The sequence below is a fragment of the Anopheles coluzzii genome, chromosome 3, assembly GCF_943734685.1.
Source record: "Anopheles coluzzii chromosome 3, AcolN3, whole genome shotgun sequence".
In the NCBI taxonomy this organism is placed as follows: domain Eukaryota; kingdom Metazoa; phylum Arthropoda; class Insecta; order Diptera; family Culicidae; genus Anopheles; species Anopheles coluzzii.
The window spans coordinates 30,800,494-30,825,961 of NC_064671.1; the positions used below are offsets into that span (position 1 = coordinate 30,800,494).

Here is a 25,468-nt window from a genome sequence, read left to right on the forward strand (position 1 = left end):
AGAGGCCTTTTGCATAATTCCCTTCCGTTTGTTTCAACTTGAAAAGGGTTGATTCACGAACGATCCTAAAAGAAAACAAACGCACGATTGTGTGGTGTGTGTGTGTGGTCCGTTCCTTGAATAGAAATTAGCGGCTCTTCTCGCGTGCCACACTGCCACACAGGCAATTATGTGCAAATAGAAGCGTCCCAAGGTTACCCTGCGACGGTGTAAAATTAATTAGCATGTTCTAAAACATGATCCCAACCGTACATTCACCGCATCTCTCGCGTCTCGCGGTGTCTCACCAAAACTTGACTGAAAACTGTAACCGCCACCGGTGAAGGTAATCGCTAATTAAATCATAATTCCACTACAAATGGTTATAATTTTCGACACGTAATGTGTGTCGCCCGTGCCAGTCGACGGTGCCTTTTTTGAAAAACAAAACAAAAAAATCACATTTTAATTTAATTAACAGCACACACACGACGACGCTTTTTGCTTCTGCGATCGATTGGATCGCTTTTTCTCTCTGCGTGCATCATACACACACAGCATATGTCATTACGGCAATGAGCATACAATTTCTGTCACCTTATGTGTCCGTCCGGGCCGGTTGCCAAATTCGTTTGCCATCATTTGCCGCTTTCGTTGCCATTTTCCGCGCTGGCGGGCACATAAATGGGAAAGTCGGCGCGTTCGGCGTGTGTTCTTGTGAAATTTACACCTTTCCAAGCACACACACACACGCTCATTTACTTGGCGGTCGTCCGGTGGGACTTGATCTCAGGACAGCAATCGATGTTGCTAGACGCAACGGAATGCTGCTGTTCGCGAAACCATCACAAGACGCCATAGTGTACAAACACAAACACACACACGACACAAATTAAGAATGGCTTGCCGGATAGGAGAGTTTCCATTTCGGTGTGATATAAAACAACAATTTGCGCCCACCCAAAAAATGTAACACTTGTAAGCAACGATTTGCCGACTTATGGCGTTTTGCTCGAACCCATTGGAGGATAATTTTCTGCCCCAACTTCTCTCGTAGGCGACATCGGCTCTAATTGGTTGTCGGAGCGCACGCGAGCAATTTTAATTTGCGAAGGTTGTCGTGGTCTAGATTTTTGGACACTTGGAGCACGTTTGTTCGATGCCGATCGCTTGATCTAACCGTTCAGCACTTGCTTAGGAGTTTGATATCTTGGTTCTTGAAGTGTTGGAGAATGTTATTTATTGGAAAGCAACAGTCCCGGGATGCTTCAGTCGTCTGTTTTCAGTGGTTCAGTCTTCAACGTCCTATAAACAGTGTTTGAAATTAGCGCAACGTTCATTTGAAGACAAAATATCAAAGTTGGAAATCTCTAGTGACATTTGGTTTTGTATTGAAAACGATTATTGTCCCAATTTTGGAGCTTTCACAATAGCCGCTGGTGGGAAACCCCAGCTTTTTCTATTCTTTTCCACTTCCCCAATTAACGCCGAGAAGGTTTCCAATCATATTTATTTCATTTCAAATCGGTGTAATTCATCAACCGCGGCTGTCTGATCTCTCCCCCAAGCAAACGGGGTAGAATTCGCTTGAAAGGTTGTCAGAAAAAAATAGATCATCTGAGATTGGGCGTTCGAACAAGAGAAAATGTGGGAACCGAGTTTGAAAAACCCGAATTAATAAATCTTGAAGACAGTTCTGTCCTAAGGCCTGAACTCTGGGCTGTGAAAGATGATATGTGTTTAGGGAAACGAAAATCCTCCTCCGTTTTTGGTTGGAGCAGTTTAACAGGTGCAACAGACACCGTGGATCGTGCTGCAAAAATTAATTAAACTCCAAATTTGAAATGTCTTTTGTGTTGCTCTGCTGCTAGCGCGTGTGCCACCGTTACATTTTTTGCAATTATTCTTCACACCTTTGCAAAGGAAGATCCGCTAAATGGCCTATTGCTTTCCATTGGCTGTGCCTGGCCGTTCCCCCAAAAGTGCGCGCCCTGCATCTAGCCAATCTTCACCTGCGGTGGGGCTGAGATGGGATGGATCGTTTTGCTACGCATGAACCTAGTGGCCTATTTTTATACACCGGCAAGCTGGCGAGAAGTTGTGAAAAAGCGCCATGCCAGCGGAGGAAAGTATTTTACACACACTGGCGCAGCAAGTGGGCACTGGGTGCGCTATTTCACCGTGCAACGGGAACCCTTTATCTTTGGGGAAGAGATCTTCTTTTATTTCGCTGTGCTGTGCAACCGGCACCTTCACAGCCCAAGTGGCCGAGAAAATTGAACAATTCTCGCTTTCGTTCGGCATGCTGCTGCTGCTGATGATGATTGTACCGTTTTGCGTCGTCTTTGCGCTGTGTGTAGCGCCCAAGTACGCCCAGCGAAAGGCTATTCACCGAGCCCTTAATAATGTGCGCCGAGCGGTCACCCCAACACGGTCCATCACCACCAATGTGTGTGTGTGTTGGTCACGTTCTCATTTCGGTGGGGCTTTCTCTCTCGCGGCTGTGAAAAAAAGGAGGGACTCACGCCGTGGCCGCCGTGATGATCGAGCAATCAACATATTTTTCAGAAAACATATTTACCTCCGCCGCACAATGTTTCCGGCGTGTGTATGACCTCTCTTCATAGCGGCCGCAGATCGTTTAGCAGCAGTGCGCTTGCTGCTGCGGCAAGAGTGAAGGTTCGTCACTTATGGCACCCGACGCGCACAAAGTCGTCTTTCGTTTGGCTTGACAACTTGAGCTTTTCTAATGGGAAGCAATTGTGGTGATCACACTTAAGGAAAAGAAAGTCGTTTTGGTTTGTTTTTTTTTTGTTTTTTTTTATTCGTCAGCCTCTCTTTGACGTCACGGTGGAAAGAAATAGAGATTTCAACGATAAAAAAGTGCCACTGTTTGCTTTGTGCGACCGATAGTGATCTATTTGTTTTGCTCGCGGCACGTGTTGTATTTTATTCCGCATTCAAACACCCAAAGCCTAATCCAAAAATCAATGTTTTATAATTACAATTGTTTTTTTTGTCAGTTTGGAAATTATTCCGATTGGCGATTGTTTATGACGGCGACGGGCGCCCGTGATTGAATGCATCGGATTGACCCGCTTTCGGAAACAATTGTTTCGGATTTTATGATTGGCTGTGTTTGGTGGTTTCCCATCCGTTGGTTCGTCGCTTGCTCGCGATTGAATTTTAAAGCGCGCTTGACGAAACAAACAAAACAGCCAAAAACCGCTACAGTGCAAATGGCCCATACTATATTCATATCCGGCTAAGGGGGGAGTTAAGCTCGAACATGTGTCCCAAGAGTCCTACTGTACGACTCCGGAGCAGCAGAACACGAACTGTAAGATCCGTATCACGTCTCAACCTCAAAGTTCCATTTAATTACGTAGTCTGGCTGCGTAGTGACAGCAATAGAAAACAACTTACACACACACACTCTCACAGAGAGATCCCCGAAGGGGTGGGAAGCATGCAAAGTTGTCCCTTTTCGCCAAAGCTACTGCTACCGGGCTTCAGGGAACGTGCCTTCCGTGCCTCAAAAGCACTGGCAGCGATCTCAGGCAGTTAAAATCGGCGGGGTGTGGTGTACGTGTCACTTTCAGGTTCGGTAAACACCATTTCCCCATTCGAACGGTTGTCGAACGGCACGGCGAAGATTTGTGCACATTCACTGGGAGGGAAATCTGTGCAGCGTGTGACACAGTGGAGGGTAAGATTAATGGTGCTCACACAATGCCGCGTGCGGTTTGACCGTGAAGGGAAAGCCGCCGGTACTATCTTGGCTAGCCGGACGGGTTCAATGCTTTCCGTCCCCAATATTCTCTTTTCTGTGTGTGTGAGGAAGCCTGTGGCACTGATGAATGGTGTTGTCCCCTTTTCCTTTGCCATTTCTTTCCGTTTATTCAGCCAAATTGATGACTGTGAACTGATGCTTCGGGGATGGTTTGTTGTGATTGGGAATTGTTCGCTAAAATAAATGTTCATACATTTTCCTAATTGACTAACGATTGTGTGCGCTTTTCTTTCCGCGTCATTTGCAAAAACCCACTGACAGCTCTGTATCGAATTAGGTTCAGTTTTTGTTTTTAATTTGTTTGCTAAACTCTCAGCAAGTACAGCTTTTGTAAAAGCTCAAAAGTCTGATGAACTTCCTGACCATCTGGTACTAGCATACCTGTCCAAACGGCAGGTGAATTCCAATCTAGCTCAATCATCACCCTAAGTTCCTCCGTAGCGCCGTCCAATTTAACGTGCTACCGGCATCGTCCGGTGTAAAAAAAACTGCAACTCCCAATAAAGGCAGTGAAGCGGATTTCCAGAACATATTTCTTCACCACACGTTTAGCCTTCCTACTACAGCCCACCTAAAAAACAGTCGTAGGCGTCAGTAACACTGTCCCCAAGACACATGAAGTGTGGGGTCGTGTGTGAGCACGTTCGGTCGGTTCTATTCTCTCGGTCTAATCTTTATTTAATTGATGTCCCATTTTGGCGTCGCTGGTTGCTTTGGGAAAACGTCCTTTGATTGATCGCCTGAGATATTGCGGTATCAAACGATTCCTACTTCATAAGAGGAAGCCTTCGTATTAAAAGCTACGCTACCATGCTTTAATTTTGTTGACTCTTTTTTTCTGTTTAATGCGTATCAAGTTGTTTTCGCAAAGGACTGCTCTTGACACCCTGAATGCGCTTGTTGGTTTTCTATATCTGTGTTGTCACACGCACCTTCGGACTCTCAATGTTAATGAGAAGCAAATACTCTCCAAAAACCGAGAGGGCCAAACACGATTGTGCTGCTGATTAATAGGTGCGAGAGTTTTAAATTCCCATCTTTACGGAGCTCTCCAGACTTCGGGGCCGCACCACTATCGACACCATTTTCAACAGGCGTCGGATTCCTCCTACGGTTGCTATCCCACATCTCCGTATCTTACGTAGTACACACACACCACACGTGGTTGTTGAGACCATGGAATGTTAAGATATAGAGGTGTATCAACGGAGAGAAGAATAAAACTGTGGCAAAAATGAATAGCTTCTGACCAAAGCAAACTATACCAACCGACGTTTACGAGCTGCTGGAAGCGATAAATTCAACAACCCAGAAGAAGTATCATTTGCGACAAGACCAAGGGTGTAAAGCTATGCGCCCTTGCTGTTGTTGAAGTAGCACCAGCATTTTGACGCATTTTTTTTTGTATGGTGAACCATAGAATGATGATCTAATTTTATTTTTTCGGTTTTACTCGCAACAAACACTCGGTTCATATTTCATCCACCAAAAACTGATTGCCACCTGCGTGTGGGTAAATATTATTGCAAGCAAATAAACCGCTTTGCGGTCTGGTGTGCCTGTTGTTTGAGGCATTCGGTGTAGTAGAACAGGTTACCAATCAAAACGTTGCTTTAGCTTCATTTTTTTTTAATATCCACCCGAAAAAAGAAGTATCGCCTGGTCAGTGATTTTTTCTTCAATTTGCATGTCTTTTATAATCCCATCGTAGAAGACGCAACCGGCAAAAGCCCACCTTTGCCAATGAGAAGCCACTCCAAAGATCCCACAACACAAAAACAGGTTCATCGCTTTGCGCTGCATTGATGTCGTTTGATTATTAATCGACAGCGACAAGCAAAGAGAAGAAATAAACGCTGACCTTGATCGTGCTGCGACCTTCGTCGCTTATTCAGTTCATCATTTGTTTGTGGTGGCCGTCCGAAGCACGATCACACGCGATACTCGCGCTTCTGGGTGGCGGTACTTAATCTTGAAAAAATGATTTAATTATTAAAAATGATGCAAAAGGTTTTCGTGCTTTTTGTCGTTGATCCGAGCAAATAAATCGTTCGTGACAACGACCCTCCAGAATGACTTCTTTTTCTGGCGTTGCATAATTGAACAGCTTGTTCTACTGTTATTTGCTCTCTGGTGACCGTCATCATCAGTTCCGAATGGGAAGTTGACGTCATATTCAAAAAAAAAAGTACACACATGTAGGAGGGTGGATGGTTGTGCTTGCTTGCTTAAATTCTTCCGAAAGTTGAAAGGAGTATTTTTAACGCATTAAGTAACGCCGTAAACTTTCTGGCAAACGTGGACGCGCACAGGTTTTGGTGAAACAATGTCGTAAGCAGGGAAGAAAGATTCATTGCGAGTGTCGTAAAATTGTTGTCGGTATCGATTAAGCAACAACTGGTTGCCCCTACCCTAAGCGAAACGATGCTCTCTCACTCTCTCTGGTGTGCTACAAACAAAGCCGGGTGGAAGTTTTGTGAACAATTTAAATATGTAAATGATTCCCGCTGCCTTATTCGAACACCCTGTAGACGACGGGATGGCAAGTTGTGTGTGTTTTTGTTCCTTTCAGCTCTTAGTATTCCCTTGTCAACAAAAGCGTTCTCCAGGTTGGGCCCGCGTCATTCGGTTTGCCTCTCCAAAAACCAGTGCTGTTTGCCAACTTTTTAGCACCACCAGCAGCTCGCCTCTACCGCAACTCCAAAATTGTACATTTCATCCACTGGAATGGACGTCCCAATTTTGTCAACCGTAGTTTGCTTCTAAATTGTTCAAATTTTTCCTCGCACACATACGGTGGTGTGCCCAGTGGTGGTGGTGGGAAGGCAAACATGAAATCGAAAACAAATAAATAAATAAATAAGAAGCTCATCTCATCTCGCAGAATGTCGCCAAAAATTCGTTTCTCATGACAGAACTGACGACAAAGCAGAGGGACTTTGGCTAGTAGGAAAGGCAAACGGAAGGAACTGAACAAACGCACAAACACACACACACACTCGTCTTTCTGACATAATCGTCTTGCTCGCCTGGGAAAGATACTGGACGTGTCCCGTCGGATAGCCACCGTGTTGTCCTTTCACCTTGCGTTGGATTGGAACTTTTACGCCGGCACGAAAGTTATTCAACCGCAAACACTCACAAACATTTGGTTGGTGACCGTTGTGCGATGCTTTCTTCTTGCAGAATCGAGACCGAAAACGTGATGACAATGGAAAGTGCAAGTGCAAACTCGAACAGTAGCGTGCAAATGGAGAAATTCGTCAAGCGTGAGAAAATCGATTACCGATACGATCGAGTGTGAAGTTGTTTTTTTCTTGTATCAATTGTGAAACAAATGTGTTGCGAAAACGAAATTAAAAGTCAATATTGAATAATATAATCTGCTGCGAAGAGGCAACGAAACGAATGTTTGAAGTAATCATTTAACAAAAAGTGGTTTCAAAACATAAAAAAAATAATTAAGCAAAAATTTTATAAAACCAAGTGTGAAAACTACGAAAAGTTAAGTAAACGAGCAAAAAAACAAGCAAACGAATTTACAAAAATAAAACAAAAAAGCGTTTGTGTGGATTGGTGCAAATTCGCTGAAAGGTGTTTGAATATTCTAAGCGATTACGTCGGTACTCGCTCCTTTGTGTGTCTTTTCTCCGCGTTTGTACACGTCCGTGAATGTGAAATCAAACGCAATGTTTGCGCCAAGAAACTCATCGCCTCCGCTGCAAATCTACAACAGCGACGAGGTGGCCGCCTATCAGGTTAGTATGTGTACACCACGTGTGCACACGCGTGGTGACTGTGGAGGAGCTCTCCTGTTGACATAACAACGTCAAAGCCAACGAAACAACTGTCTAGCTGTCTGCGTGTTTAAAGGTTTTTTTTTTCTTCTGTTGGATAGAGGACGATTACCGCCCGTCTGAAGGCGGCCCTTGCCTAAGATATATCCCCCAACCAGACACTTTCTCCCAGCAAAGCTGTCGCACCTTCCAATGAGATAGGTTGAAGGTGGCGGTCGTGGTGATGGTGAAACAGGGGCACTCCCCAAGTCCCATTCTTATTTTGGAAGCAATTTTAAACACATTTCTCTGGTGTGGCCATGCTTCTCGCCCAGTCTGGTGAAAGTCTTTTTCCAACGCAACACGCTGTTGCAAACGAAGGGCCCCACCGTCCTCCGTTTCAACTATGTAGCGTTCCTGTGTGATGCTGCAGGGTGCATCGTGTGCCATTGCTTTTCACTCTGTCTCTCTCTCTCTCTCTTTCTCTTTTTTGGAGAAGGGAAAATAAGCTCTAACTACTATCGCGCTAGCCTGCAAGCTAGTCAAAAGTGAGTGGGAATATCTCACCAATTCACCACCAACCCTTTCTGCAACCTTGCCAACTACCCTGAAAAAAATGACAAGGTATCGCTCTTGACCGGGCGCATACCGCCGGTCAAATTCGTGACCATAGTTTAGCCACTCCGAACGAGCCTGCGCTGGCCGGCGGCACGGTGTGAGACAGTTTTTCACAGTTTCGGTGTTAAAATTTACGATCTCTCGGATGAGTGAGCAAGCCGCGCCGACCACCAAAACCGCACAACCGGAGTGACGACGACGACCACGACGACGACTGTCAATCTTAATTTGGAGGTTTACTTTTTGGTAGTTTTTGGTGTCTTGACCCGCTCTAGGGAGGTAGGGCAAATAGAAAGCGCCAGCATCCTGGCCAGGCTGTTCAAACTCCGTCGCAGCGGAATCCGAAAGGATTATTACTGATCTCTTCATCCAGTGCTTTTATGCCTTTCTAAGCAAGCTTATTAATTTAAGCCAGCTACCAGTGATGATGATGTACTGTGGGGCATTGCAAATTTTCCATCCACAGCTTAACAAGACCTTCCCAAAACCGCTCTTAACAGTGTTAAAAAGCACAGCGCTCGGTTAAGACTTGTTACATCACTCATATGCGATCTTTTCTACCTGTTTTTGCATCATCCAACAAAGCGGCATCTTAAGCGATTCGCCGCTTAGAGTGATTTTATATGTATTAGCAATTGGCAGCAGCTGCCCCTCCTGGCAGAGCTCGATCATCCCTGCGTCCTTCACGGTGAGCCGGGCGAATTAATTATAAGCGCGAGCCAAGCGAAATTGCTCTAAATTATAGCTTCAGCTCTAGTGTAATTGGCTCTCCCCCTACCTGCTGCCTTAAGAACAACCCCAGAAGGTGTGGCATATGCACAGCAACTCACACTGGCGCGCTTGCCATTTTTGCCACAGTTTGATTCGCTACCTCACTTTTCTTTCGATGCGCGTGATTTACATGTCTAGCGTTGAGCGTTTGGAATTGGAAGCACTTTTAAGGTGGAATTTTAATATCATTTTCTTTTCACTGGCCCCGCTGGCGAAGCTTGTGTGGAATTCGGAGTGGCTTAAAGCGCTTTGTGGAGGTAGCAAATAACACAATTGGCAGGGATGTTGCTATTATTAGCTGGCTAATTAAAAACAAATTGCTTTAATCAGCTCGCGTCAATAATTTATGACAAAAAATCTCTAAATAAGCGCTTTGCTTCATGGTTTCTCGAACCCCCTGTTTCATAAATTCCCCTTTCATAAATCAATAAAAGCAATATTAATTTCGCCTCAAATGAGGCTAACAATCCATTCTCACCACCGTATCAATTTGTATAAATATCACGCAACCGGTTTTTTTTTAGTAATTATTGAACACATTTTTATGGTTCTCGCTACACGACATGCAAAACCGTGGTCGCCTCCTGATCCTTGATCTCGACCCGTTTTTTTTTTCTCGCTGTAAAGCTTTTTGCAAAACAACAAACCTCTCAGCCCGACAACACACGGCTACAAACGTTAGCACGATGCTTCCCAACCCTGCTTCAGGTCGCCTTATAAGGGAGCAAACGATACACACCAATCAACAGAGAGTGAGAGGGGGTGGCATTATGTCATCCCAGGCTGGTCTCTATCGGGCAGTCTAATGTGTGTGTTTTTTTTCCTTTTCCGCTCGAATATCTTAAAGTGTGTGACACGGTGCGATGTAAACACAGCGAGAGGCGCACGTTTGGGTGTATCTGAGCCACACCGACCGAAGTTTAGACTATGTCAACAATGTGTGCAACCTGTCACCGCGAGATAACCACGACAGCAACACCACCGTTGTTACTTAAGCATTCGCTTTCGTTTATAGAATCCCGACTCTAATGGAATATTTACATTCGCGCGTCGTCCCTGCGATACCGACGACTCTGTGAATTTAAATTCCTCGTGCCGCTTACAACTGTCATCAAGCGTTTGTTTAGATCTCGGGGCCTGACCATCTGGTGACATTTCGGATCATTTAACACGCACCGAAACGATCTACCGAACTGCTTGCGGATGCATCTGCCAGCTAGTGGAGCAAACGTTCAAACGGTACATCAAATCTCGTCCAGATCGACCCGCTTTGTATGCTAAACTAGATGATAAATTGTCCATAGCAGCAGCTTCCTATAAATGTAAAGATGTCTTGTAAAGCTTGCCTAACGATGACATCGTTTGACGGACCTAAAGTAGGCTTTTTCCCCTCTCGAGAGAACTTGTAAACGATCGTTAGCCTTCCCCTAATGAACTCATTCGAATGTAAATACCCGCCCAGCGTCACGCAGCGCGTCTTCCGTTCCCGGAAAGTGTTTCAAAAATACGACTGCCCGTCATCATTAGCACGGGCGTAGCCGCGAGGACGCCACACCACACCACACGGTCAACGTGGGTTGTGGTGGAATTGGAAGGCTTTTTTTGCGTGCGCCACTATGATCTAGCCGCCATCAAAATCAATAGATGTCATTCATACACACTCAACGGGCACGGACACAAACGCAATCGCATGAGGCCAACGCAGGCACAACAATCGATATGCATCTTCGTGCGGTATCTTTTTTGTTGCTGTTAATGATAACGAGATCTACCATGAAGGTGGTCAGCAAATGTTACACGTCCCTTGGCTAATGCGCAACTGGGGTGTTTTACGGTGTGCAGTAGTAATTTTAAAATTCACAACCAATCGACAAGTTTGGTTGAAAGCTGCATCGAAACGTTGAAGGTTATTATTCCAACGACACGCGGGGGTTTGCCTTCCCAGTATTAGCTCCCCATGCCAACAACTGCTAGGCAAAACCACGTGCATCTAATGTCACATGTGTTGCACCACTAGTGTATAACAGCCCTCGTCACGATACCTCGGAGGAAGGAAAGATCACTCACTACTTCTCAGCGCTATAATTACTGTGTTTATTTCACACGGAGATGATGCTGTCAGATGGTAATGATACGATCCATCCTACTACGCCTTTCGCAGGCAAATTGCAGTCGATTGGATGGGACGCTTATGTGCTTATGGCGGGGTAGATTTATGTTATACAGCGTTTGATTTTCCTCGCCCGAACGTTCGACAGGTTCAAGAACGTTCACTAGAGGATTGCGATCGTGAAGCAAGTCGTATCTGATCGTGAAAAATGATGTTACCGGCTGTGCTAGATGTCTAGTACTGTTTCTCGCGTAATCTTCAAATCAGCGTGTAAACATGTTCTGTTATTTTATTTCTGTAGCTGATTTGCGTTCGATATGCAGTTATACTGGCAAGCTAGAAATATAAAGCTAATTAGCGCACGGCTTTCTTGTTGATCGGATAGAGTCATTACGTAGCGTGTGGCCTTGCAAGCGACAAGATGTGAGATCGAATCTCGACTCTGAAAACTGCATTAATCGGATTTGTTGTTGTTATCATTGTCGGATTGTTGTCAATATCATTCTTGAATGAAAACAGCTCCGTTCACTGATATGTGTTTTTCGTACCAAAGAAACAACAAAGACGGCTATTTGTAGAAGTTTTTAAATTGCCCAACTAACATTGCATTAAATTTGGTCACGTTTGCCTATTTCGCAAGCTAATGACGCTGAACGTGCCTGTTTGGTTTCAATTATGTGTGCGTGTGCGAGCTACTAAAAAACCTATTAAAACTCTATTTCTCTAGCTGATTGATAAAATGAAGTGCGATACGCGAACTCAAGAACAAGTTGAGCTCATTTTGTCGCCGTTTTCTCGCACAAAATACGATTTTTAATAGCGCACGTAGGCCCCCGGATTGCGCTCGCAATAATCTCTTACATCATGTCATGCTTAAATTTGTCCCCTAGAATGTGTCCGTTCCGTTACAAATGGTACACGGGAGTGGAACTAAAAACGGAAAGCGTACGCCCGGGCTGGCACCATGTCCATGCCAAGCACAAATCTTCAAAGCTCGTTTCTGCTGTTCTTTGAGCAGTGCAACGACGAGAGCCGGAAGCAGAATGTAAATTAGGCATCCGCTTGGCATGCTCTGTAGGAAAGCACGGCTGACGGCAGCGATGTGAGATTCTTCCGTCGCTTCAAAGTGCATCTCTTCAATCTCCAACAGCCTGAGCAGAGAACAGCCTTGAAGACTTCTCTTATCGCCGTGTACCACTCACGTATCACCCCGAAAAGTGTCGCGTAAAAAGGGGGAAAAGTAAAAAGAAGCTAACAGCGACACAGTCTTTGATGGATTTCCTGTGGCGGCGCATAGGAAGTGAACCATTGGGCAAAGGGGGAAGCAACCCATAATCCGCCTTGCAACAACCGGGTGGAAGGAAAGAAAGGGTGTACGGGCTGAATATGGTTCGCTCGAACGGTTCCGCTGAAGCTTCAATGGGAAGGGGAAAGGATGTAGCTAAAGGAAGAGCGCATAACTATAACGTCGCCATCTCGATGCGCGTTTGGCTGGCCAAGGGTTGTGGCCGAGGAGTGTGACCGTTGCATGGTGGAAATCAATGGAAAGGAAGGCAGCGGGCGGAGTGAGAGAGAGAGAGAGAGAGTACCGTAAGCTTATGCAAATCGTCAGAAGCTTGCGCGAAAGCGCTGGAAAAGTCTCACGGGCGGCCAAGAAAGAAAAAATGAACGGTATGTGCTATGCGTAACGACCCTTTGCTAACGGTTGGTTGGTCTGTTATACCTTTGGAGCTGTTCTGTCTCTCTCTCACATACGGTATTATAAGTCCTCCAACGGCTTGCTTGCCATTTAGTTAGTATATGAGTGTTACAGAGGTTGCAAGAAGCGAACGACCGAGAATGGTCACAAAAAATGGCCAATAAACAAATTATATGGCTACAACTGGCGAGACGGCATTAAGGCCACACACATACACGCCCTCACCTGCTCGGCGTGAAGACGAGGCACCCGATACCGATCGCGTTTGGCAACAGGAAATGCATTCGCCATTAACACACACACCAACTGCTCGGTATGCTTGATTGCACCAATGAAAACTGCATAACAAGTGTGGCTGCACTTTTAGTGCTTCGCACAAGTAGGAAGGCGCGTATTTTGGGGTGGAATTATAAACACACACCAACACAGAGAAAGTGTTAGTAAAAAAGCTTCTTCAGCAATGAAAAGGGATTCAAAAAAGCAATACATTCTTAGTTCTATTTAATGCTTTAATTCAAAGACATGTGTTTTGGTGTGCATTCTAAATGAAGATACCTCTTCCTTCAACAGTCCTGCTTGGGAAATGGGGATGTGGAATTCTTTTCTGAAAACTTTATCTTGATTTCTTCCCAATTTCCTGTCGTTTCTTTTATTTATTTACCAAGCAAGCTCTACTATTCCTCTCCCTTTTTTCTATTCGTTTTCGTGCTTTGCCTAGTTGTAGTGTTTGTTTTGCAAAGTTTGACTTTAGAAGAAAACTCATCGTTTTAAGGGCAAATTCTCTATTTAAAACATTATTAAAAACACTGTACCGAATAAATTTACTTAATTATTGTTTTTAATTTGAAAAAGTATTGAAAAAAATCTCTTAATTTGATATTTCCTCATTTCGCATTTAACACACCTCTCGCTCTTACAAAAACGTGTTAAATACGACATGATTTCCGAAGCACATTTCCGACACACACCGTCTTAATCGATTTACAAGGTGAGTTTGGTCGGGTGTTGCTACATCGCTGCGAACGTTTTAACGCGCTAAAAAGACAGCTTTCTGACATTTATACCATTTTTTTCCGTCGCTCCTCAATTCCAACGACTCCATTCTGAGAGTCGCCAATGCTGTGCAGAGCAATAGTAATATTGCCTGCCCACCTTTTAAACCAACCACGTCTGTATCGATTATTTGCCTTCAATCGAGCTACCTCCTTCACCACCCCGAGTTTGGCGATGATGATGATGATGGTCAGCGTTTCTGCGACGCCATTTCCACCGAGCGAGATGCGTGTGTGGGGGTCTAAATTGCATCAATATTTAATTTATGTGCGCCTATTTGACCACTGTCCCCGCCGGTACGGCCGGTCGGTCGGTCGGTCAGTCGGTGTCGGTGTACTACAACCGATTCGTCGATAAATATTAAATCGTAAAAACTGAAGGCTTGTTTTGCTTGGAGCTCTCAGCTGCTCGACACTCGCGCTCTGCCCGTGTAGGTTTTGGGGACCGTTCGGACTGACGAGTGTGACGTTATGGTGGGTCAGTAGTATACGGGCCACTCACGCACGCAGCTGGAACATGGTAAAAGTGTTATTGGAATAGGTTGTTTAAAGCCCAAAGTATCTGATAATGTTTTGTGACATTATTTTTCTATTCAATATGCCTTCAAAGTCACTCGCTGTTGCAAATCATTCAACCCGAGCAACGATACAGAGCATTTTTCCAACATTTTCTTTCGAAAATTCCACAACACACTGACAAACATGTGTTCCTGCTGTCTTGGCTTAATTAAATTACTGTCCTCACTGAGCTGCCTCCGTGGTGTCCTACACGTTTTCTAATTCTTTTTGTACTTCCTTTCCTGTTACTCCAAAGACATCGGTCTCTTACCCTCCTTCTCCCTCACCGAACGGGTCAAAGGTCACGCTGCAGTTAAGTGGGCACGTCTTAGGGTCCATTGCACCCAACCGGTCGGTCGCCCCGGTAATTCGATTTGTGCAAACGGCTACAGCTGATGGTTTTGGTTAAATCGTTACCCATCCCACCGGTCATCGTCCCTAATCTGCCGGCAAGACTTCCTGCTTTTTAGCTTTGCAAACTGCAATTGACCACCATTGGGAGCGAAGCAGACAGTTCCTGGCAGGGACAAATTGCCAACCCAACCACCCCTACCAATCCATAATACTATCTCATAACCTCGGAAAATGCACACCACGTTCCCGGAACGACGACTTCCACTTGACAGACAGTAACTCTCATGTGCCGGCACACACGTTTAGGCAAGCCCTCATGCCAGGCTGGTGGTACCGTAGTGAAATGGTTTCACTTTTCAGCCGGAAAAGACGGTTACAATCTTGACCCGGCGCTCCCTCGCATCCCATCCACTCCGGATCACTGCGAACACGGCAACATGAGCGCAACCCAATTATGCAAAACCATTATTTCATTTCGACCACCACCATCGCCTGGTGGTTGGTGCAATTGGACTCGACCTTTACCAATTTCCATGGCAAACGTACGATTTTAGCGAATTTTCCGTTTCTTTCTCCTGTTTTTTTTTTTTGTGTCGTCTTTTTCGTCCAATAAAAGAGCGGAAGTGGGAAAACATATCTTTGCAGCGCAACAAGCTGTTGTGCCGGCCCCGGTCGTTCCATTATGCTTTCGGGCGGTTTAAGCAGGTCTAATGAAACGGCTCGTTTGAAATTTCGGAATGGAAATGAGGAACAAAATGACACTGAAGACTCTCAGGGCATGCAAAACCCATTAGCGCTTCTTTTTAGGCGCCCTTTTGCTAGCGCACTTTTGCTTTCCGTTCATGCAACTTTCAACCGTCGATCTGGACACACACATACCGAGACAGAGAGCGAAAGGTGAAAGATGTAAATGGAAAAGATGAAAGCGACTTCCCGAGAGAAAAATGATCACCGTTTGACGGAGGGCAAGTGGTACATCCTTTTAAAGTATCTACTCTGGGTGTTGGAGTTGGAAAAACTTTGTTCCTCTGATTTGTTGAATGACCGCAACAAATGAGTAAAATGAATAGATTTTTATTGAAACGCTTTTGTGCAATTGCGTAGGATGCAAGAAGTTATCAAATAAGCGCTTCACACTGTTCCAGAAAAACATAAATTAGTCATAAAATATCCATCTATCACAATCGAACAGATGACTTCTATTCTACGTTTTTGTCCGTTTGACTCAATAAATTAAGCATCTTATTTAATTTTGTAACACAAAGCGCTCAAGATCACGATCACAGTCCCCTTGACAGAAGTGCTGCCTACTGTGAATCGAATCGTAGATAATAGATCTTCCTACTACAACACCAAATATGCGATCGTTGTTACGCAATCTTCTCAATTCTGCACCGTTTGATTCTATTCTATTCGACCATGTAAAAATCTCATACGCCACCATCGCAACCCTCAATAAAATCGCTCAAATCCTACGCTCCGAATACCTCAACCTTACGAGGCACACACAAAGCACTATTCCATGTACGTCATGTAGCAGGAAAACGGCATTCTAACCCTTGCGAACGGAGCTTCTAATCTCCTGTTGGAAGCACACAATAATGAATGTGATTTAAATTCAACACGGTATTAATTTAACACGAGCGCTGTTCGTTGCCTTTATCGCGACGACACGAACCCGGCCGCGTTAGCAAACCGTGTGTCCGACACAGATGAAATTAAAAAGGTGACACCACATATATTTCCTACCGAAGCAAATCTCTTCCATGTCCATTTCCTATACGAACCGAAGTATATTCGCGTAGAGGATGGTGGGCAGCGATTCTTGGGTGAAGATCGTTTGCGATGGAGCAATTAATCATGCGCGCAAACTGCTGGGCGATCTTGTACAACGTGTGTAAACGGTTCAATTGCGCTTCGAGGTAGAGCCGTCAGCTTTGATCATGGAGTTAGGATTGTCCCCCGAAAAAAAAGAAGTGATTTATTTCTTCCCAGCCCATACGCTAAAAGGAAACAGAAGTCTCTTTAGCAGCAATTTGTGTAGGAGTGATCGAAAATCGGAAGTGAGCTGCTTCTTTTGTAGGTACTGCTGTGATTGCTTGGAAATAAACAAAACCCCTCAAACAGGAAGCAAGCCCCAAACGAAGGTCCAATAAACGCACGCAACTGCCTGCAACTGCGTGGTGGTAATGAATTTGGTGAAAACAGGTTTCATTGCTCATCTTCTCATTATCGGGCGGGTGGAATCGGACTTCCTGTATGGAGTTTTTGATTTATATATGTTTTGCTGCCCCGCCGGTTTGCCTTTCCGATCCGCGAGCAATGGAAGGCTAACCAAGCGATGCGCAGCGGTTGCGATTGCACCAGCAGTTGCATATTCAAATACGCATGCAAACAGCCCCATGCGTGCACTTCCGGTGAATGGAGCGGAGAGACTTGTTCGGGTGGGAAATTGTATTGCACCGGAGGCATTGGCCATGAAATGAAATTAAACGAGCGCTTAATCAGACCTTCAGGTTTAAGAATGGGAAAATGTTTCCGGGTGTAAATTTACCTTAACGTGGGTTTTACGATTCCAACTATTCTTGTATGGAGTTTGACATTTGGTGACTTCAAATTATGTCAAACATCCCCAAAAAATGTGGATACATCAATATCTTTTAAAGTACTCAAATGAAGAATAATTCGATGTTGAGATGTCTGCTCAATGTCTACAAAGTTCTTCTTGAAGTAAAGCCTCATTAGTTTAAGATTAAAAGCATCTGTTTCCCATTCAGTATCGCTTAAGAACTGTCACATCAACTGTCAAATATATGCGTCATCTCTGCACGCCAATGGCAAGGATATAGGTCAAGGTTAGCTTCTCGGATTACTTTAATTCTCAAGTGAATTGCAGAAAAAACACAACACACAGAAACAGCTCAATTTCAACTTTTGGGCAGCTTATCCACTGCCACGGATGCATTAGAGCAAATGAGTTTGATTGCCTTTGCTGATAATCCTCTTACGCTCGCTCAAGTACCTCGTCACAGTGTGTGAGTGTCGAGAGTTTAACTGCAAAAAAACCCTCCCCAACACTGCTTCATGGGAAATAAATTATCCAACAGCACGCCGAAGTTCTCCCTCCCGGCTGGCTCGAATTGGCAATTGAATGTTCAACAACCTCGTAAAACATTAAATTACACGATATGATGTCGGGTGTAAGTAATGAAGTAGCCAAGAAGCCAAGCACTTGCACTCACTGAAAGATCTGCACCCCTCCGAACAGATCGACTGGGTTGGGTAAGGAAATCATAGACTGCAGGTCATAAACTTCGCCTCCCAAGCACCACACACACACACCGTCCGCTTCACAAAAGGGCCCGGTACGTCAATCCAATAAACATCCAAGCTGGAATTTCCAATCTGTGGGTGGAAAATTCCTCCACGCGAAGGCCTGCTGCTGCTGCTGCTGCTAGGTCGTTGCGGCCTAGACACGCGGCTCGTTCGGAGCTCGTGGAGCTCGGCTAGGTGTCTTGGGTAAAGTGTCGCGAATAATTAATTCACGCTTTATGACACAATCGGAAACTACTTCCATAAGGCCAGCTGGAGGAAGGTTTGGCGTGGTGTGTGCGTGGTAGATGCCTCCCCGGAAATGGGCATAAGAATGAAGATCCTGCTCAGAGTGCAGTTCAACCATTTTGGGGCATGTGTATGTATGTGGCACGCGGGACATCAAAAACCGATTCCTCTTTGTTCCGAAGTCGGAATCTGCAACTGCATCCCCCAAGATATGGTCGTTAGTACGCAAGTGAAGGAACTCATACGGTGGCGGCAATGTCGATGTTTAGTTTGTTAGGTAGGCGGCTACTCGCAAGCTTCCCTTTTTCCCTATCCAATTCCAAAGATATTTCCTCTCGGTGAATGTGAAACTATTAGACCGCAAGAGACCCAAAGCGCTCTCGACTTCAACCACACACGTGCCCGAGACGCAAACCGGACCGCTCACATCTTCCGGGCTTGTATCGGATTACGCTGCCGGGCCCTGCGGCCAACATCATCGGACAACTTGGACTCGAAACACTTCGAAGAATGGAGCAGTCGGGGATGCGGCTCATCGAGCGCGCTTCATCTACTGGCCTAGTATTCATGCTGCTTCAAGCGAACCGGACAGCGCCTCCGCCGGCTGGAGAAAACGTGTCGTCCGTCTCGATCGATCGATCGCCGACGATGATTATGATTTGATGAGGCGGCGGTACCCGACTAACAAGAGCGGGTGGCCATGGTTGGGTTTTCGTTGCGCATTTTACTGTGCCACCACCCGCCGGATGCAACAATTCGCGCATATGCTAGATGACCTACTTATCTCTCCCTCTATTTGAAGTACAACAAACAGCTTTCACAAGAACGTTTCCCGCTTATGATCGCATCATGGTTTGTTACTAACTTTTTCTCTACCCTCACACACTGCTGCCGGTGTTCTGCATGAACTGTGCCACAAAAACTGTGCGGTTGATGGTTGATGCGAGCTGGGAAAAACAATTTTCCATTCCGGCTTTTTAACGTCAACAACAATCCGTCTTCCTTTCGGTGTGGATTGCACAGCAGTACATGCGGCCTTGAAATTTGCGTGTGGCGGCTTGTGTCGGCCGGTAGATGACAGCAAGTGTACAAGGAAAATTACTTGCTGACTGCTCGAGCAATATTATTTCGAGCGTGAACACTTTACGTGTCCCACCGTATGCTGTCATGCAAGACATGTTGGTTTTCGGGGGCCTTTTGGGAGGTTTTTGAACCTGTCATGGAGCATACAAGTAACACATTTTGAAGACATTTTTACCTTTTATGCAAAATGTTACAATGTAATAATGTTTGAGCACTGAAGTATAGTGTATTAAGAGTCAAAAACAGATAAATTAATCTTAAAACACAACTTTTTTGTATTTTCCTACTGCTCGCTCTGAAGTCATTTCAAGTTCAAGAAAACGTTAAGCGTCCTTCCATCCCAGCGGACAGCAATGAGCACTCGTGCGTGAAAGTAAATTTGGCCCACCAAGTACCAAGCATGAAAACCACTCCACCGGATGACAAAAAGAGAACCTCCATTTGCCAATTTATGTTTCCTTGCCCCGAGAGAGGCGTTCAGCTTTTGGGGGAAAGACCGAAATGATACTAATAGTACACTCCATATCCACCCACCAGCAGTGGGGTCAGTTTCAAATGGTAAACTACAGTCGCTTTAAGGTGTATAATAATCATCCCAGCACCACAATAATTTCGTGAGCAAAAACGAAATGTTTTATTGCCTTCCTGCCTGTCTGCAGGTGGTGCTGGTGCTGCTCCTGGGAACAGCAAGGTTCATTTCATGCCCCCTTCACTCTACCATTTTACGTTCATTTTGGGGGAAGATGAGAAGGTTTGGAGAAAGATTAGCAATAATTTACTGATGTGCAAAACAAAAAGGTAAAACTCAAGAAAGCGTTTGTCGTCTTGCTACTCCTGAAGAACGACGCGGGTCCATTCGCCAAATTAGAGCCGACTGTCAAGCGAACCGTGTCAGCTGTGGACAACGGGAGAAGCAAAACAAACAATGCTGAGTGAAATCATGCAATCTTAAAATGTTTCTCTGTTCTTCCACCTCGAAGAAACTGGATGAGTTTATTGAACCGAATGTTATTTGGTCGGACAGTTTCATTATTAATTGGCAGAATGGTTGGACCAAGCTTACTCGGACCAATTTCCTTTACGTTTTAGATCACCAACTTTCATCACGATTATGTGTAGTTAATACTCTTAAAAATCTACTTAAAACATGATTTTAAACAACGAACCTTACCACTTGCTCTCGAAGTAATTAATTTCAAACCCCCCTTATTGTTCACACTAATTCAAACTTCACACAGCCGCGCTCTCCGGGACTAAAAGTTTGTAATGAGATAAAAGTTTTGCATCGAAAATGCTACATCGATACTCGCCGTGTTATAGACCTCTCGGGCTCATGCTGCTCCTGCACCCCATCAACAGTGTATTTTAATTTAATTTTGTTAGGCACGAAGCAACTTCCTCCGGTTTGCAACTTGTAACTGACGGAAAGTTCACGACGAATCGCAACACCACCATTACACATAGACGGTCCGCCCCGCCATCATCTCAAGCAAAAGTCTGTAAGCGAGATCGTTGCTCGAATTGCTCCAGACCGGGTTAAGCCCGCGCCTTTTCTGACTGTAAGGCGGCCACACTTCCCATGACCTTTCGGTGCTGCCGGGTGTATGCAACGCGTGACACACGCGTGCCCTGACGTGACGCACCTTTCGGCATTGTAGTGAAATAATGCCTCCCAGCGTTTAACTTCTAACTAAAACCCCACCATCACATGGGGAATGCACCCAAGGGCACCATTTTAAATATGAGTTTTGGGACAAAAGGGTTTCGCGAAGGGGGAGTCGTCGGGTAATAAAGAATCGCATTGAACGCTGCATGCACACTGCTCAAATATGCATAAGCTAAGTGGCGCAAAAACGCTGCAGTAGTTTGTTCCATACTGCCTTCTTTTTTTTTCTTTTTTGCAACAATACATTTCCATCACCACTCCATACGTTTTCTAGGTTTTCCTCCAAATTTAAAGCATTTTTATTGACATTGTAACTTTTGCCTTCCGCGCGAAAGCATAAACCATTAGGCGGAGGTTAAGCTCACCTACCAACGAAGCTCCAGTCCTTCCTTTCTATATGGCTTTATGTGTGAATGTGTCCAGCCAGAAGAAGGTGATTGTGCAGAGTGTGGAAGAGTGTGCACAACATGAAATACTTTCTATTGCCTGCTGCTGCTGCTGCTGCTGCACGGAAAACCCTCCCGGGAGGCGCAAAACTCTCGTTCGAACTTTTACCAAAGCTACAACCACGGCGCACACGCGGGAAACCCTTTTATGTAGGGCGAGAGCCAGCTCGCCAGAGCCTGTGGCATGAGATTGCGTGTGTGTGTGTGGAGAAGCAAACGTTTTTCAATTTCGCTGTTTTGCGTCCACTTTTTTCTAATAACACCGGGCCTCAGGCAAGTCATTTCTATAAATCGTGTTTTGTTGCATTTTATGTGTTTTTTTAAGTCTGTTTAACCTTTCCCTATTGGTTGCAATACTTTTGCAGGAAAAATTAAAGCACAAATCTAGCTGAACATACATTTGAAATCTATCTCTGCCCAATAATTGTATTCAAATGGTCTTTTCCAGCCTTTACCGCTGCATAATTCCATCCATAACCTTACGCAACGCACCGTTTTTCACACAGCATACTACAGGGTTAGCCTGTCTAGTCGACAATTGAGTTTGTCAAATATTATTTGCCGAATGCAAAGTATCTGAGCGACTATTCGGCACTCGGGCTACCATCGATATTGTTTAAATGTATTTTATGATCTTAAGTTATTCACATATAGTAAGCGGTGTAAGTAACCCTGCATGGTGTACTGCAACGACCACACAATGAGACTGCAGCCGCAATTTCCAATCGATTGTGTGTGCCGCCAACGAATAAATGGGCAATCATCGACGGCAGCAGTTAATTTTAGGATGCTGCTTTCCCCTCCTCTTCTCTCTCTTTCTCTGCACACTTCTCCCTCCACGGCACTACCTATTAATGCTCATGTTTGGCAACATATGAAGCTACAAAGCTGTAGCAAACACACACAAAAAAAACAATGCATCACTTTGTCATTGACCTCGTGGCAATTAGCAGGAGAGGGAGCTCGACCTTTAAAACTGAAGCGCTCTGTGAAGCAGACAGACAGCAACGCCTCGCTTAAAAAGCCATTTAAGCTTCCTATCGCTACGTTGACGTAGACAGGGTGATTTTGTCGACGTTTGCTTTGGCTGAGACTAATACGCCGTACTACCACCACCTTATCACATCCAAACGGGGCGGAAGGCGCGAGATAACTTATCCATCTGCAGGCCAAGGGTAGGAAAAGGGCAGTTTAGATATCGAGCAGCAGCAGCAGCGGGCCTCTGTTTTACAATCGTGACCGTCAAACGCGCCAGCATTCCCGGTTCCGCAATGAATGACAAAAACCCTTCTGCTTTGTGTGCTTCGTTGACTAATGTTTGTTGTTTTCTTTGTCGCTTTTGTCGTTACAGATAAAATTGAAGAAAATCCTAGGCTTAACAGTATGCAGCAGCGCCGGACTCGATGTATCGTCCACCACCGGCGTCCTTGCGTATCCGGCAGGGTAAGTTAAACGTACAGTTAATCGTCAATTTTGTTTTGTTGAAATATTCGATTGCTGTTAATATTCCGCATAAAATAGATTATTTCCTATGACAAATTGTGTAGCTTTAGGCGCAATTCCATGACGAGAGCTTGCGCAGAACTTTGCCAAACATGGCTCTTCTGCAATCTATTTTATTAAAGAGTCTGTTATACTCCTTCATCGCGCCAACACAACGCAGAACGTTCCAAAACCTTCTTTAAAAAAACCCATTTCACCGCCTGTACACAGCGTGCATCGAGCCAATTTCGTCTACGGTTCGATGCAAATCGCCAAACCCGACGGTGAAGCCGGGCCTCTCCCCATGCTTCGAAAGCCGAGCCGGGCCGGTTTACAAACACCGTAACCTTAATTCGGACGGATCGGCGCATCGGAAAGCGGAACCCCTCAGCTCAGCTACCACCGGCGGAGAAGGCTCCGTGCGGCCGGCCAGCACCACGAGCTTCAGCACTAGTGACTAGTTCCGCAACCAGCGTTCAAGATTGAACCGGGCCGGTAAACGGTCCCCCCGGGTTTACACACATATTTTAATGGCGAAAGTGGTTTTCATCGCTGCTGGTAAGCAGCAACTAAAAGGGCTCGCTCGCCGCGCAGGATTATTATTCGATTAGCGTTCGGACACACGACGACTCTTACATGCGTGAAACAAAACAAAAATCATTAACATCAGCCACACTCGCCGAACAACGGATGAGCTTTATCTACAAATTTGTTTTCAATTTGCTACGGATTAGTCCACCCCCCACTCAAAAACCCCACAGCGATTCCGGAACGAACACAGCCAAATTAATGTTGTGTTTGCAAAACGTGCTCCTCGTACCCGCGCGCATGTGTTTTTAGGTTTACTTTCTTCTTTCTTCATCAACTGCCGTAAACATAGGGAGAGTGAAGCATGCGAAGCATATCGAACCAAATTGTTCCTAATTAAGCCACATTATCTACGCAAACCTAACCTCTCGCGACTGGCCACCGCCCACTTCCAAAATTCGAATAGGATCAATTTAAAGTATTACAAGCATTCCACTCAAATCGACACACACGCATACCCTCTTCCACTCACGGAGAATGGGGAGAAACGTATCGAATCGTAATAATTACAAACCTCAAACTTTCATCTTTAGTGTTGCTTATTTGTAACGAAATTTATTCAAAATAGACCATTTTTTTAAAGGGACTTTCTAAGCGGGGTTTTACATCAAAACCTATACTTAGTGTCTATAATCCTCAGGAAAGCCTATGTTGTGTGTAGGCATTTATAATTAAGTAGCAAGCGTTTCGACATAATTGACATATCCGTCAAACAGTGTAATCTAGTCACAAAAAAGCTTAATCATTTTGCATCAACAGAGCATTACTATCACGCCCGAATCAATCTACCAATTCGTCTAGCGATAAGTATTCGCTGAAGACGTTCATTCATCGTAACAGATGCTTAAGAGTTGTACATTTAAAACCCACCCTTAAGGAGGTACAATGTGGGTTGATGGAGCTGAGTGTGCCTAGTCGAAAATGTTGAGCATTTTATTTGCTCTTTCCATAATAAATTGAAAACTACATCGTTAACGATCGACAGTCGGTTCGTACGAATGCAGATAGCTGCCTTTCAATAGATCGTGTAGTAGAGGCGGCTTACAATCGTGTTGATCACCATTTTCTTCCTTTTTTTGTCGATGTGCTAATGCTTTTGAGTGACCGTTGATGTACTCTTTCGAAAAAGAAAAAAAAGCTAGTCGAATAGTCCAACTCTAAAAATAAAAAAAAAAAACAAATATGCAACCCTGTGCGTAGGCTAAAAGCGTATTTGCATTTGATGTGACTGTCCCCTGCCCCTGGATAGACCACCAGATAAGAAGTCATTTTTATACAGTTCAGTGTGCGGTGGGCATTGATCGCCTTGGTCGCCAAAAACAAACAATACGCGCTGCCCGGGACAAACAACAACAAGCTCGCTAATGCTTAAACACAATGTTCGATGAGCTGAAGATTAAGCAGGAGATGAGATAGCCTTACTTGCGAAACGAGGGGAGCTTTTTTCGTCTTTTGGTACGTGATGACAAGCAAACAAACATTTCGGAAATATTGGGAACACACTCGACACACGAAACATGAACGATTGATGGGGTTCGTTTCGTTTGATTTTTGTTGTACCGGAGACAAATTGACCCCCGGAGGCGCAAGTGGTGGTAGTTTGGGGCGTCGATGAAGAAGCTGTACAACTTCCTACGCACGCGCTGGCCTTCTTTGCTGGTTGCCTTTACACTAGGGCTCAACCTTTTCACGCAACGCTCATTTGGTCGCCCAAATCAAGATGCACATTTAAAGCTTCAAGATACGCATTGCGCCTTCGCTCGGGACGATGATTGACCACGTTGCGCGAACGACTTGCGAAGGTAAACCCTCGACAGCTGATCAAACCGAAAGCTGCGTTTCGTAAGCGAGAGGAGCCCTTAAAAGGCAGCCACTGCTTATGCTAACTAGGCGGGCGGACGGCCGGAACCCACCGCCCGAACCAAAACTTGG

The 25,468-nt window shown here is 45.0% G+C and overlaps 1 protein-coding gene across 3 annotated transcripts in view; it reads left to right on the top strand.

Annotated features, from left to right (window-relative positions):
- The window catches only part of LOC120959422 (uncharacterized), a 63,960-nt gene that overhangs the window by 21,229 nt on the left and 17,263 nt on the right, over positions 1–25,468 (top strand). For 2 of the 3 annotated variants that reach the window (XM_049610308.1, XM_040382792.2), the window contains exons 2-3: positions 6,959–7,530; positions 22,818–22,909. In XM_049610308.1, coding sequence (XP_049466265.1) covers positions 7,462–7,530; positions 22,818–22,909 — 161 coding nt within the window. In that variant the 5' untranslated portion in view covers positions 6,959–7,461. The remainder of the gene's footprint in view (positions 1–6,958; positions 7,531–22,817; positions 22,910–25,468) is intronic. The other variant, XM_049610309.1, reaches the window with a different exon arrangement.